Source organism: Manihot esculenta, chromosome 18 (assembly GCF_001659605.2).
Source record: "Manihot esculenta cultivar AM560-2 chromosome 18, M.esculenta_v8, whole genome shotgun sequence".
Taxonomy (NCBI): Eukaryota; Viridiplantae; Streptophyta; class Magnoliopsida; order Malpighiales; family Euphorbiaceae; genus Manihot; species Manihot esculenta.
The window spans coordinates 23,635,398-23,648,880 of NC_035178.2; the positions used below are offsets into that span (position 1 = coordinate 23,635,398).

Below are 13,483 nucleotides of genomic sequence, written 5' to 3' on the forward strand. Positions count from 1 at the left end.
GTAAATTTTATCTGTCCTAAAAGACTTATATTTCTTTTGTTAAATATCAGTAATTTAATATGATTTAAATACTTAAAAACTGATTTTATTTAATAATTAATTAATATTTAAATATATCTTAATAATTATCTATACCATATATAATACCTTTAAACCTTTAAATTATTTACCATCATATTTAATTATTTAAATAGTTGATAATTTTATTTTTTAAAATAGAGGGTAATATTATACTTTGTATTAATTTTAATTAGTTGAGAAAAATTTTAAAAAGATATATAAGATATAATAACATTAAATTTTTTAAAATTAGGATATAAACTAGATGGTAATTTTATTATATATATATATATATATATATTAGTATAAATTATTTAATATTATGCTATAATATGATTATTATAAAATTATATTGTTCAATAAAATTAATATAAAATAAATATAAAAATAAATTTTTGAATATTTGTAAAAATTATAAAGTTAAATGTTTTTTAAATATATATAGATAATTTATTTATTAACAATTAATTAATTAATTAATAATATTTATATTTATACTTTTTATAATAGTATATTATTATCGTATCATATAAAATATAATAATTGTCATTAAATTCTATTAGAGTTATTGCAGGAATAGAACTACAAATTTAATATATTATTTTTTAAAATAGATGATAGTATTATACTTTATATTAATTTCAGTTAGTTAAAGAAAATTTCATATAATAACATTAAAATTTTAATATATCTAGCATTAAATTTAATGGTTTTATATATAATTATCATAATATTAAAATAATAACAGATAATTATTATTTATTTGAATTTGATTGAATTGTCATAAAATAGTAATTAGTAAAATTTAATTAAGATGTAAATTTATGATATTGTACATATTAAAAATATTTGAGTTGCTCAATAATACTAAAATCACATCGTACTATATTATTTATATCGTAGAAAATAATAATCATTAGCATATTTTTTATTCGATTGTATTTATTTTCGTGTATTTAATAAAATTGATTGAGAGTTTAATGATTTTTATTAATTTAAAAATAATAAATGAAAAGGTTACTATGGGATAAATTAAGTTCAAATTAGACGAGATTAATGGAGAGATATTGTACATCTTCAATATCTCATATTCCAATTGCAGTCTCTCAATTTTCAATAATACCATTTGTGCTGCTCTCTCGATCTCCAATTTATATATATTTTTAGCTAATTTAAATTTATATTACATTTGATTTTCTATGTGTACTGGATTTCTCTTAATTTGATTTAATATTTTTGTAATCTATAAAATTTATGTTGTTATGCATTTGATTTATTTATTTGTTTAAATAAAATTTAAAAAGTTAAATAATATTTGATTTTATGATTTTTTTATCATTAGATCGATTTTATTTATATTTATATTTAATTTAATTTTTCAAATATTTTATGTAATGTTCATATGAATTATAATTTTAAAATATATATATGATTTTTGAATTCAAATATTTTTTTTATTTAAACACTCTAGAAAAAGCTATTACAAGTATTTTCTTTAAATTTAAAAATGAAAATCTTTATAAATGCCAAAGGTGCAAAGATTTTAATTTTTTAAGTATATATGTAACCATCCGGAAATCAGATCACTACTGGCGCTAGGGTTCAGATCGATTTAAGATTGCTGAAACCCGTCGTAAGCCTATTATACGTCTTGATACACCTGATAAAAATTTCATACATGATCACGCGATATAACAAAAACATGAACATTTCAGGAATAAGGCACAACCTATGCATGCATTTGAAGCTGAAAACATAAAATCCATACTAGAGCTCTCATCAAATGTTCCAGTATGGTCAACTTACATGCCTCAAGCTTGATTCAAACATAATTTAAACTTAAACCTTTACATAAAGATCATGAAAAATAGGGATTACAAGACAAACACTAGGGTAAAACACAATTCTAAGGCCATAAAGATAATACATATCCACAACTATACTATTACAAAAACTGTACCAGCAACACAGCTGACTTTCCCAAGCTAATTTTGATCCTGCAAACCTGGGGTTATGGGAAAGGGATGAGCTACAAGAGCCTAGTGAGCAGAACATAAAAACAGTTTAATAAACATATGATCAAATGAGTGCGTCACAACACAAACAATTCACATTAAGATGGATTTGTCACCAGTAACCCTCTACAAATTCCAATAGTGCCCGGCCCTCGACGAGTGCTCCTCAGGACTTTCTCTTAAACATATCATAACATGTCCATAATGCTAGGGGCGTAGAATGGACAACCGTGATCTTTCCCTTACATAGTGCCAGGGGCGTAGAATGGGCAATCATGGACTTTCCATATCCGTCATAACATATCATACTTAAGGGCTAATGGGTCATCCAACATCCATTCACATCAACAAAAAGTTATGCAATGTGTCATATTCGTGATTTCTAATGCAAACAACCTAATACATATACATGGCATTTATGATGCATGAGCATGCTTAAAAAGTTTAACTTTTTTAAAATAATAGGTCAGTTCAGTTCTACTCACCTCTGGTTGACGCTCGCCTAAAACTGATGCAGTTATCTCACTGCAGGCCTCTACGGTCTTCCAGGTCCGATTCTACACAGATGGACTCAAATGAGGGATCAAATAAAACCTTTACAAGACTCTAAACAACTCCCCAAGAACCCCTAAAACATACCAAAACATGCATATAAAGCAAGCAGGGGAAGGCTGGGCATGGGACTTTCGGCAGCAGATTCGGCGGCCGAAGGTCCCTCACAAATCCGAAAGCCAGCAACTTTTGAGGGCAGGTTCGGCTGCCTAAAGGCTGCCTCTACCTACAGGTTTGGCCCCTCACAGATCCAAAAGTCAGCAACTTTCGAGGGCAGGTTCGGCTGCCGAACCTGAGTTCTCCAGTTTAGGCATAACCCGATTCTGCCCTAGACACACAGCCACCAAAAGCTTCGTTTCCCACCCACACAGCTAAAAGAAAACAACCATACATACTCAACACGCATAAGGGGCATCTAAGACTTGTCTAATCCCCATCATACAACACAAGATGAAACATTCATCATCAATCCTAACCTAAACCCTAAAACTTCAGATTTAACAATTTGCATGCATCAATAACCCTTAAACCCCTTTAAAACTTGCTGAAAACTTCTAGAAAACAGAAGAAAGGCAAAGATTCAAACTTACCTATTGGAGACACAAAGGTGATAGCAACCCAACTTGGAGATGAGGGAAATCGATCTCCCGAGATCCCCAAAGTTCAAAACTTTAGATTCAAACTCAAAACTTCAAAAACAAAGGAAAATTCATGAATTCTCCAAGAGATTTAAAGGAATTTCAGCAAAAATATTAAAGGAAGGGTATGGACTCACCTATGCCCGAAAATGAGAGAGATCTCTCATTTTCGAGCTAAAGGCCTCTTATAGATGGCTAGAGGAACCACCTTCGGCGGCCGAACTTTAAGGTTTGACGGCCAAACCTGGAGATTTTTTTAAAACTCTTTTCTTTCTTTTAACACAAAACCAAAAATTATTTTATGAAAACTTTATTTTACCCTTTTAGAGAGATTTCAACTTCGAGATTTCAGTTTCCAACTGAGGTTCCGTCGAAATATTGAAATTTTAACGCTGAAATTTAGCCGAGTATTACAATATATGTTATTTAATGTAATAAATTATTTTGAATATTTGTTTGAAATTAATACTTTTAATTTAAATTTAAATGGTTTTATTCAACAAAATATAATTAATAAAAAAATAAAGTAGAATGATTTTATAAAAGTGGAAAAAGGATGGAATAATGAAATTTCTAATAATAAATGTAGTTAAATTTAATAATTGTAAATAGATATTTAATTTAATTAACGAAAATATTTTCTATTTGAATATAAAGTTTATTTTATAAAAAATATAATTTTAATTAATTAAATATATAATTTTATTATTAAAAAGAATTCTTCATAATCAAAGCTCTAAATATATATTTCTTTATAAGTAACGTTTTTTCTTTTAAAATTAAAAAATATATTTTTTTATTAATTATCTTACCATATAAAATTAAAAATATTAAAAATATTATTAATAGAGCTATATACAATTAACAATTTTTGATATTATGATTGATGATATTTATTAATAAGTGTTATTAGTAACCAGGTAAGTATTTAATAGTTTAAATACTTATTTATATATTATTAATTTTAATAAAAATACAAGTTTTTATAAATATTTTAATTTTAAATTAAAAATTAAATCATTATAAAAATATAAATAATTTGATAATATAAAATTATTAGGTAATATGTTGTTTTAATTATCAATTATTATATTTGAATATTAAAGTAAAAAATTAATATTATTATAGATAAATATTTAAATTTTTATTATACACATTAATAAATAAAAATATACAAATTAAGATAATATTATTGAAATAAATTTAATTTTGATAATATTAAATTATTAAATAAAAATTTTAAATTAAGAAAATATTGTAGGATAATAAATGATAATATAATTAAGTGATTGGATAATGATAATTTAATTTTTAATAAAAATACTAAAATATTATTAAATTTTAATTATTTAATAAAACATTTAAATTTATGAGATTAAAATTATATAATATATATAGATATTACTTTTAAAATTATTAAAAATGGTATTTAAAATTTAAAGTGGATGATAATTCAACCGAACTTACAAGATCAAAATTATAAATTATTAAAATGATAATTTGATAATATAAAATTATTAAATAATGTTATAAATAATTTGATAATTAAAAATTAAAATATAAATAATTTGATAATATAAAATTTTTAAATACTATAGTGTTGTTTTAATTATTAATAATATGTTTAATCTTAAATTTTTATAAGACTGTAATTATAAATATAATCTTATTAAAAAATAATTAGTTATTTTTTATTTATTCATCTAATAATAATAATAATAATAATAATAATAATAATAACTCTATGATAGAAATTATGTTAATTAATAATTTTATTTTAATTTATTTAACAAAACACTGTAAAATTCTTTTTAAATCAGAAATTTCTATTAAAATAATTAGATATAGTTAATAGGTTTTTCTATTCTAAATAATAATAATAATTTTGTTTTATTTAATTAATGTGTTTATAATTAAAATAATGGATGCTAAATAATAAATTATTAATTTACTATAGTATAACGATAGAATTAATTTTTTTAATTTTTTGATAATAGAGTCAGGTAATAATATATAATATTTATCAATTTATTGTAAAAGTTAAATTAAATTATTCATATTATTTATTGTTTAAAATTAAAAAGTAAAATAAATTTATATAAATTATCTTATTTTATATGAAAACGTTATAATAGAGAGATTTTTAATTGATGTTGTTTTAAAATATTTTTTATTTTATTTAAAATAATTTATTAATTATAATTTTTTTATTTAAGATAATATATCAATTATTAATATAAAAGAATTATCTCAAATTATTATAACAAATTTATTTTGAAAAAATTGGAGTATTTAAGTAATAATATTTCAAAAAATTACATAAAATTTATATACCGATGATAATAAATAAAAATAATAATAATAATTTTAACTGGTAATAAAATAAAAAATATAAAACTGTAAAATTTATTATGTGAAAATTATAATAATATATTTATAAAATAAAAATATGTTTTGACTTTTAAAAAATTATTGATATTTATTTTACTTTTAGAAAAAAAATAATAACAATAATGTTTGTTGTTGCAGTAAATAAATTTAGATATCTTTTCAAAGAAAATCTTAGTAATAGTATAGTGAAATTATTTGATATTTAAATATATTAATATTTATGAAAAATTTAATTTGATATTAATACAATATAGTATCGCAAAATAAAATAAACTTATCATATATCAAAAAATTTATATTATAATATTTAAATATATTTGATAAGAGCAATAAAATAATAAGTACATATAATTTAAATATTTTTATTTAATTTTATTTTGAGTTAATTTTATAATAATTAAATTTTAATGCAATATTTTATTTTAAAAATATTTTAATTATAATTATCATGTGAAATATATGTTAATAAATATATAAAATATATCATAATTACGCATGAAAACTAAATATAATAGTTGGATTATTTTATTAAATATAATATTAAAAAGTGATTATTATTAATATTTTTTTATAAAAAAATAAGTATTATAAAATTTAGAAGCAACCACTCCATAGGTTAAATTTTAAATTGAACCAAAATTAGAATAGGATTCCATCGTTTAAATTTTAAATTAAACCAAAATTAGAATAGGAAGATTTACTATTTAATAAATTTTAAATTGAACCAAAATTAGAATAGGATTTCATCGATTAAATTTTAAATTGAACCAAAATTAGAATAGGGAGATTTACTATTTAATTTCTAAGAAGTGTGATTATTAATAAATCAGTTTTTACATTTTGAAAAATTTATTAAAACGTTTTTATTTTTTTTATTAATAAAATAGTATTTCTGTCTATTTTTACAGTTAAAAATATAGTGAAAAATCAAATTATCCTTCTTCTTAAATCCGTTTCTTTTCAAGTTCAAAATAGAAAGGTTATGCAATCTGCCAACAGCTTCACAGATTTGATTATCAAGGTTGTTGTTCTCAAGATTTAAAAGAACTAGTGAGGATAGAATAGATAGACTAATGGGCAAGCTTCCATTAATGGCATTGTTAGAAATATCTAATGTTCTTAGCCTAGAGATTCCACCAATTTCAACTGGAATGGCTCCACTGATTTGGTTATGAGCAAGTGAAATCTCTTGGAGCTCACTTAACTTGCCCAGAGAAGCAGGAACGGTTCCAGAGAGGTTATTGTATTGGAGGTCTAGGAAAATGAGAGAGAAAGAGCGAGTGAGGTTCAGTGGAATGGAACCTGACAATGAATTATAGCTCAGATTGAGTCTAAAAAGCTTGGAAGAATTTGCAAGTCTCTCTGGAATAGTCCCAGTGAGAGAGTTGTTACTAAGGTCTAGAGTTTGAAGCAAAGGACAAGAACCTAAAGAAGAAGGGATTGAACCCGAAAGCCTGTTGTTGAATAATTGAACCCCTCTAAGACGTGGGATGAGTCCCAGTGTCTTAGAGATTGCGCCGCCGATGAGATTATCATGGAGGCTGAGCTTTCGAAGTGCTTGAAGTTGGCCAATTTTATCAGTAATTCTGTCTCGTAATCCTTTCCAAGGAAGCTGGATACAATAACTTGGCCTTGAGCACACTTGATTCCAATCCAACCACCAGAACAAGCTCCATAACCACTATCATTCCAGCTTTTCAAGAACCCTTTTGTGTCAACTAGCTCAGCTTTAAAAGCTTGCAATGCTTGAAAATCAGCTTGCACTACAAGATTTTGCAAAATCACCAACGGAAATTTCTGTTGATGAGCGTTCAAGATCCGTTAGTGATCTTTTTCACTAACGGATCTGTGACGGATTTATTCCGTCAGGAAAATCCTCGTTGGTAAATAATTCACTAACAGAAATTTATATCCGTTAGTGACAGTGACGGATCACCAACGAAATTTTCCGTTGGTGACAGTGACGGACCACCAACGGAATTTTCCGTTGGTGACAGTGACGGATCACCAACTGAATTTTCCGTTGGTGACAGTGACGGATCACCAACGGACTTTTCCGTTGGTGACAGTGACGGATTTTTGGTTACTAATCCGTTAGTGAATAAAAATGACACAATTGCAAATTGTATACCCCTGTAACTGTACATATACATCCATCTGTACCCTGTACATTCAAATACATCCACATCCATCTGTACCCTGTACACTCATATACATCCATCTGTACCCTGTACACTCATATACATCCATTTGTATATTCATACAATAATAATACTATAAACGGACAAAATTAAATTACTCATTAAAATATATTAAAAACGTAAAGAATTTGTACTACAATTATAATTTGAAATAAAAATTATCAACTGGTCATAACAAAATATACATACTAAACTAAACTAGCTAGCTCATCATCTGTATCATCATCACTATCTGTATGATGATCACCAATGACAGGGGCATCATCACGCCGCTGCTGTGGAGACGGAGCTGGAGGTGCCGTAGGAGCAGATGTCTGAGTGGATGTCCCAATACCCTGTTGTACCATCATCCTATGCATAATCGTCTGCAACTCGTCCAGCCTTGTGGTAATTCGACTATTCTCTGTCTCTAGCCGATCAATTTTATTCTGCATCCTGTTCATTGTTTCAATTGTAGGAGGATCCACTGGGGGTGCAGACGTGTATGATGCAGAACAATGAGATGGCTCATGAAAATATGCTGAAGCCTGGGACCCTAACCCATAAACTCGACTCTTTTTCTGTCCGCCCACCGCTTCGTAGTACAGTTGGGCCTCATTTATGGGCGTCGGCTCATTGCTTCCCTCCTGTTGATGTGTAGCAGCCTCCTTCAGTTGTACGTATTTATCCTGTATTATAAATTTAAAGTAACATATAAGTAAAACAATTTAAGTCAATCAAAATTGTTAATAACTACATTTAAGATTAACTTACATAAATATCTTTTGATCTCGCATCAACAAACTCCTCCGTCCCCTTTCTCTTATGTGTGGCCTCAAAAAGCTCATGAGGATGTGGTTCTCTGCCTAGTCTTTCCCTCTATTACTAATTATAAGAATTGTAGCATTTGTCATCGAACCAAAGTATTTATAAGAAGATAATTATAAAATAAAAGTTTTAACAAATACCATCCTCCGCTGGTGGGTGTACTGTGAAACAGAACCGCATGCATGCCTGGAAATGCCAGATCCTGACCCTCCAGCCTCACTGCGCCTATTGGCAGAAAACTTCTCACACTTCTCTTTGTATTCATAAGTGTTCCAAGTTTCCTGCCACTTCCTCAAAACAGAATCAGGGGTTGCAAGATTCTTCGCCTTTTCTTTCCTGATTTCCCACATTAAGCCCCTGTATCGCTCAGCTGCCTTTTTCTGCTAGGCAATTTTTACCAAGCTGTCAATTGCTTGGTCCCATATGAAGTATTTCTGCAAAAAGATTACATTTTATGAGTAGATAGTAATTAAACAGTTCATAAATATATGACAAACTGCTAAAATAATTATGCTTCACCTTGAATTCCTGCCAATAAAACTCCTTAGTTTCATTGGGCACAGTCTTCCAACAGTGGCCTTCCTCGACCTGTAACAGCCCGCATCTCCGGACCGCCACCGGCGCTAGGATCCAGATTGGCTTAAGGCCGCCGGGACCCGTAGCAAGCCTACTATGCATCCTGTACAGCTGGTATAACCCCATACATGATCAAACTATTCTTGAAAATTAAGCTTGTGTCTCAGAAAAACCTTTAAACTTGCTTTCCTTACCATCGCTTGACCTATGCATGAAAACATAGAACCTCATACCAGATGGGTCATCAAGCGTGCTTTAAAACCATGTCCGCTTTGGGTCAAGGGATTGAAACCCTTTCTTCCCTCACGGGCCATTCAAATCTCATAACATTAAAACATTTCACATCATTAAAACCTTTAACCTTTTAACATCAAAACATTTTCTTAAGATCATGTAAACCAAGGGATCAACCAACTCTAGGGTCAAGCACAACTTTAAACAGCACATGACATACTATACTTCTCATCCTCTAACTTTCCATACATTATCATATCGTATCCTTCATATACATCATGTCCACTACTATACTACTCAAATATACAAGCATACAGACATACATCTCTTTATATCCAGCTACTTACCATATACATACGTCTTCCTATACATACACTAAGCTATACTATTACATCAAAACACAGCAACCCATGCTTCACTCTTCTTTACCCATAGCTTACTCTGACTTACTCTGGCTTAACTTAGCTCAGGCCCTGCAAAACTGGGGTTAAGGGAAAAGGATGAGCTACAAGAGCCCAGTGAGTAGAAACAAAGAAAACAATTCATTAATTACATGCTTTCATGAAATGCGCCATATCACAATTATTACACAACAATCCTTTTCACTCCCGCTTGAGTTCACGCTAGCATTCTCTTCCTCTCGCGGGTGATTTTAGAGGGTTCTCGAAACGTCCTTCCCCTCAGGGTTAGACATGACCCCAACATTCCCTCTGTCAAAACTCGGCCCCGAAGGAGCTCTTATTGGGCTTTCCTACATGTACTCGCCCGACTAACAAGGACTCAATGACAGACTTACGGGCTATTGAGGTCGCCTTGGTCCACCCATCTCATCATATAATCAACAATTTATGCAATGCGTCACATTCGTGAAACTAGTGCAATCATCCTATTACATATAAACATGATGCATGAGCATGCTTTAGGCATTTGATTTTCTTAAAATAAAAGATTAAGTTAGTTCTACTCACCTCCTGGCAGACGCTGACTGACTCTGCAACTGCTAGCACTACTGGCCTCCTCGGTCCCTCGGGTCCGATCCTACACAGGTGGACTCGAATGAGGTGCCAACACACTCTAAACAACTCCTAAACTATTGTCCAAAAACCCCCTAAAACATCACTTAAACATGCATAGAAAACAACCTTGAAAAGGCTGGACAGGGTACTTTCGGCGGCACCTTCGGCGGCCGAACCCTCCCTCCAGAGACGAAACTCGGGCACCTTCGGTGGCCGAAAGTCCCACTCCAGAGACGAAAGTCAGGCACTTTCGGCGGCCGAATCTTGCCTTCGGCGGCCGAAAGTCTGCTTTCAAGCCAAAACTCAACTTTCGGGGGCAAGGTTAGGCGGCCAAACCATGCATTCAAAGGCAGGTTCGGCGGCCGAAACCACCTTCGGCGGCCGAACCTGAGTTCTTCCCAGAAGGGCAGAACTCAGCTTCTCATGCACTCAAGCCTCCCAAACCTTCCAAACACCCCAAAAACAAGCACCCAACCTTACCAAAACATGCATAAACCCTTAACCATGCACAAAGGAGCTTAACAACTTGATTAAACTCCAAAAACAACATCAAAACATACCTAGATAGTTTATGACCCACATAGGCCAAAACCATCAAAACAACCCAAATCCTTACATACTCTTTCCCAATCATGCATACTCACTCCCACAAGCATAAAGGAGCATAAACTAACATAAACTCCTCAACACAAACATGACATAACATACATTGGGCATAAAACCCACATAAATCCTAACATGCATATCTACCCATACTCTACCATTAAAACCTTCATAAGACTTTATAAAAATACTAGGGAAGCAAAGATCTACACTTACCTCTTGAAGATCGAGGGTGGTGTGATCCCTAACTCGGAGGTGTGGAGAATCCAAGCTCCAAAAGTTCCAAGCTCCCAAAACTTGATCTAAGCTTGAAAACTCTTCAAAACCACCATGGAACTCATGAAAACATGAAAGAGATGAGGAAACGAGAATGGGGAGAAAACTCGCCCATTTCCGATCTGAGGGCTCTTTATAGGTGGCCTGGTCGAAGACCTTCGGCAGCCTAACGTGCCCCCTAAACTCATGCATGTTCGGCGGCCGAACCTGACTTTCGGCGGCCGAACCTTGGCTCGTTCAAACAAGACTTTCGGAGGCCAAAGGCGCTCCCGAAGCCTTTCCATGTTCGGCGGCCGAACTTCACTTTCGGCGGCCGAACCTGACAAACGCCTCCTTGGTCTTTTCTTTTTAAAACTCAATTCATTTCCCTTTAAAACCATGAAATCAAGTGAAAACATTTTAGAAACACATTTTACCCCTCTAGAAACCTCTGGCATCTTCAGAATTCTAGATTCCAACGGAGATTCCGCCGGAAGGTAAGGATTCCGATGCCGAAATCTAGCCGGGTATTACATTCGACCAATCTTTCTTTCACTATCAGAGTTATCATGCGGCTGCACATCTCCGACGGATGCAAACTACATGAACAATGGTGAGTAAGTAAATGGTAACATTTAAATTAATCTAAATTAATAAACAATTAACTATTACTTGTTGTTAATGAGTGAAATAGTCTGTCGGAATGACTGTGTTTCGCCTACAGCAGTGGTCGATGCAGCTGATGCTGGAGCAGATGCAGGAGCAGATGATGGAGTAGATGCTGATGCAGATCCTGTCCCTCTAGCTGATGCAATACCAGAAGGGGATGCAGGATGAGGTGAATGTGTATGTGATACCGCTGGTCGTGGAGCTGCAGTAGGGTGGTGAGGATGTAAACTGTGACGGTGAGGAGGTGGAAGGGGACGGGGAAGCTGTGCATTGACACATGGTGGAACTGGTGTATATGATCGATCTCTGTGAGATAGCTGTACACCGGATGCAAGTGGTACCCATATCTGAAGTTCCGTATCCCCAAGTCCCGTCGGTGCCCGTGGTAAATGCGGCTCATGCTCTTGTCCGTCATCTGTATTCGCGTCCTCTTGACTTGCACTAGCAGGAAGTTGAACCGGTCCTCTGGGCTTGTTAACCCTTCCACGTCCCCTCATCTGTGAACAAACAAAAAATGTCATTGTCAAAAATAATATAAAGTTCATAAACATTATATTAAATATATACAAATGTATTAAGTTACTCACTGAGTAATAAATGAAATATACAACTCCAAACTTCTTTAGTATATAGATGAATTTAGTCTGATTCATATGAATTGTACTCATTATCACCATCTGCATCTGCATCAGAATCAGGGTCACTAAGGAATTCGTCTTCCTCTGTCGAAACGTCATCATGAATCTCAGTCATTCCTCCGCTAGGATCATTCAGGCAGTGTTGTTGATTAATATCATCGATATTTACTTCAGCATAATCTATGTCATCTTCTTGAAAAGGTTCATACGTCTTTGAAGACGTTTGAGATACTTCAACAATGGGTCTACCTTTAACTTTCATCACAGCCCACCAATCATTTTTGTCACGACGCTTGCTCGGGTATGAAGCATAAACGACTTGTGTTGCCTGAGAGGCCAATACAAATGGCTCGTACTTACTGTATCTACGCTTATTGTTAATATCAACAATTCTATACTGTCTATGCACCTTGGTGCCCATATTTGGTGTTGGATCAAACCAGTCACATTTGAAAAGTACAGTCTGCTTAATTAGTAGCCCTGGATACTCCAATCGCAACACTTCGACCAACTGTCCATAGTAGTCACTTTCTTCAGAACTGTAATTACTCCCTTTTATACATACACCAAAATTCATTGAGTTACTACTTGAACTTCCATTGATTGTGTTGAATTTACATCCATTAACACAATACCCATTAAAAGTGATGACACTTCTGAGTGGTCCCTTTGCCACACCTTGTATAAGCTGATTTTGTACATTGTTTGGCAATTCATGGGCATACTTGTAAAACCATTTGACAAAGTCTCTCTCTAGTTTTTCATCAACAGCTGCATCTGTGATATTTGGTTGTGTCGACTTTACTCGCTCCACATAAATGCTATACA

General features: G+C 31.7%; 2 protein-coding genes across 3 annotated transcripts; both read right to left on the reverse strand.

Moving 5' to 3' along the window:
* Window positions 1-8,027: 8,027 nt before the first annotated feature.
* Window positions 8,028-9,014, reverse strand: LOC122721189. The gene is made up of 3 exons (XM_021746158.2): window positions 8,805-9,014; window positions 8,611-8,715; window positions 8,028-8,525 (listed from the first exon to the last, which is right to left on the reverse strand). Exons 1-3 carry the CDS (start codon window positions 9,012-9,014, stop codon window positions 8,046-8,048), a joined length of 795 nt encoding a protein of 264 aa, XP_021601850.1. The 3' UTR covers window positions 8,028-8,045.
* On the reverse strand, window positions 8,815-12,930 carry LOC110607100. 2 transcript variants are annotated; one of them, XM_021746155.2, is made up of 5 exons: window positions 12,605-12,930; window positions 12,021-12,514; window positions 11,890-11,947; window positions 9,184-9,252; window positions 8,815-9,098 (listed from the first exon to the last, which is right to left on the reverse strand). In XM_021746155.2, exons 1-5 carry the CDS (start codon window positions 12,755-12,757, stop codon window positions 9,048-9,050), a joined length of 825 nt encoding a protein of 274 aa, XP_021601847.1. In that variant the 5' UTR covers window positions 12,758-12,930; the 3' UTR covers window positions 8,815-9,047. The 2 variants fall into 2 exon arrangements, with proteins under 2 accessions (XP_021601847.1, XP_043809598.1); XM_043953663.1 differs by having other exon boundaries at window positions 8,815-9,252.
* Window positions 12,931-13,483: the final 553 nt, after the last annotated feature.

Bases quoted from the DNA above. Each gene is read 5' to 3' on its own strand.
- LOC110607100 (XM_043953663.1), bottom strand. From the start codon at position 12,757: ATGATGACGTTTCGACAGAGGAAGACGAATTCCTTAGTGACCCTGATT. The intron at 11,948-12,020 runs GTAATAGTTAAT...TTGTTCATGTAG, and splicing joins ATTTCACTCATTAACAACAA to TTTGCATCCGTCGGAGATGT. The intron at 9,253-11,889 runs GTCGAATGTAAT...GGGCTGTTACAG, and splicing joins TGATAGTGAAAGAAAGATTG to GTCGAGGAAGGCCACTGTTG.
- LOC122721189 (XM_021746158.2), bottom strand. From the start codon at position 9,014: ATGTGGGAAATCAGGAAAGAAAAGGCGAAGAATCTTGCAACCCCTGAT. The intron at 8,716-8,804 runs GTATTTGTTAAA...AATTAGTAATAG, and splicing joins ACACCCACCAGCGGAGGATG to AGGGAAAGACTAGGCAGAGA. The intron at 8,526-8,610 runs GTAAGTTAATCT...TTTATAATACAG, and splicing joins CGAGATCAAAAGATATTTAT to GATAAATACGTACAACTGAA.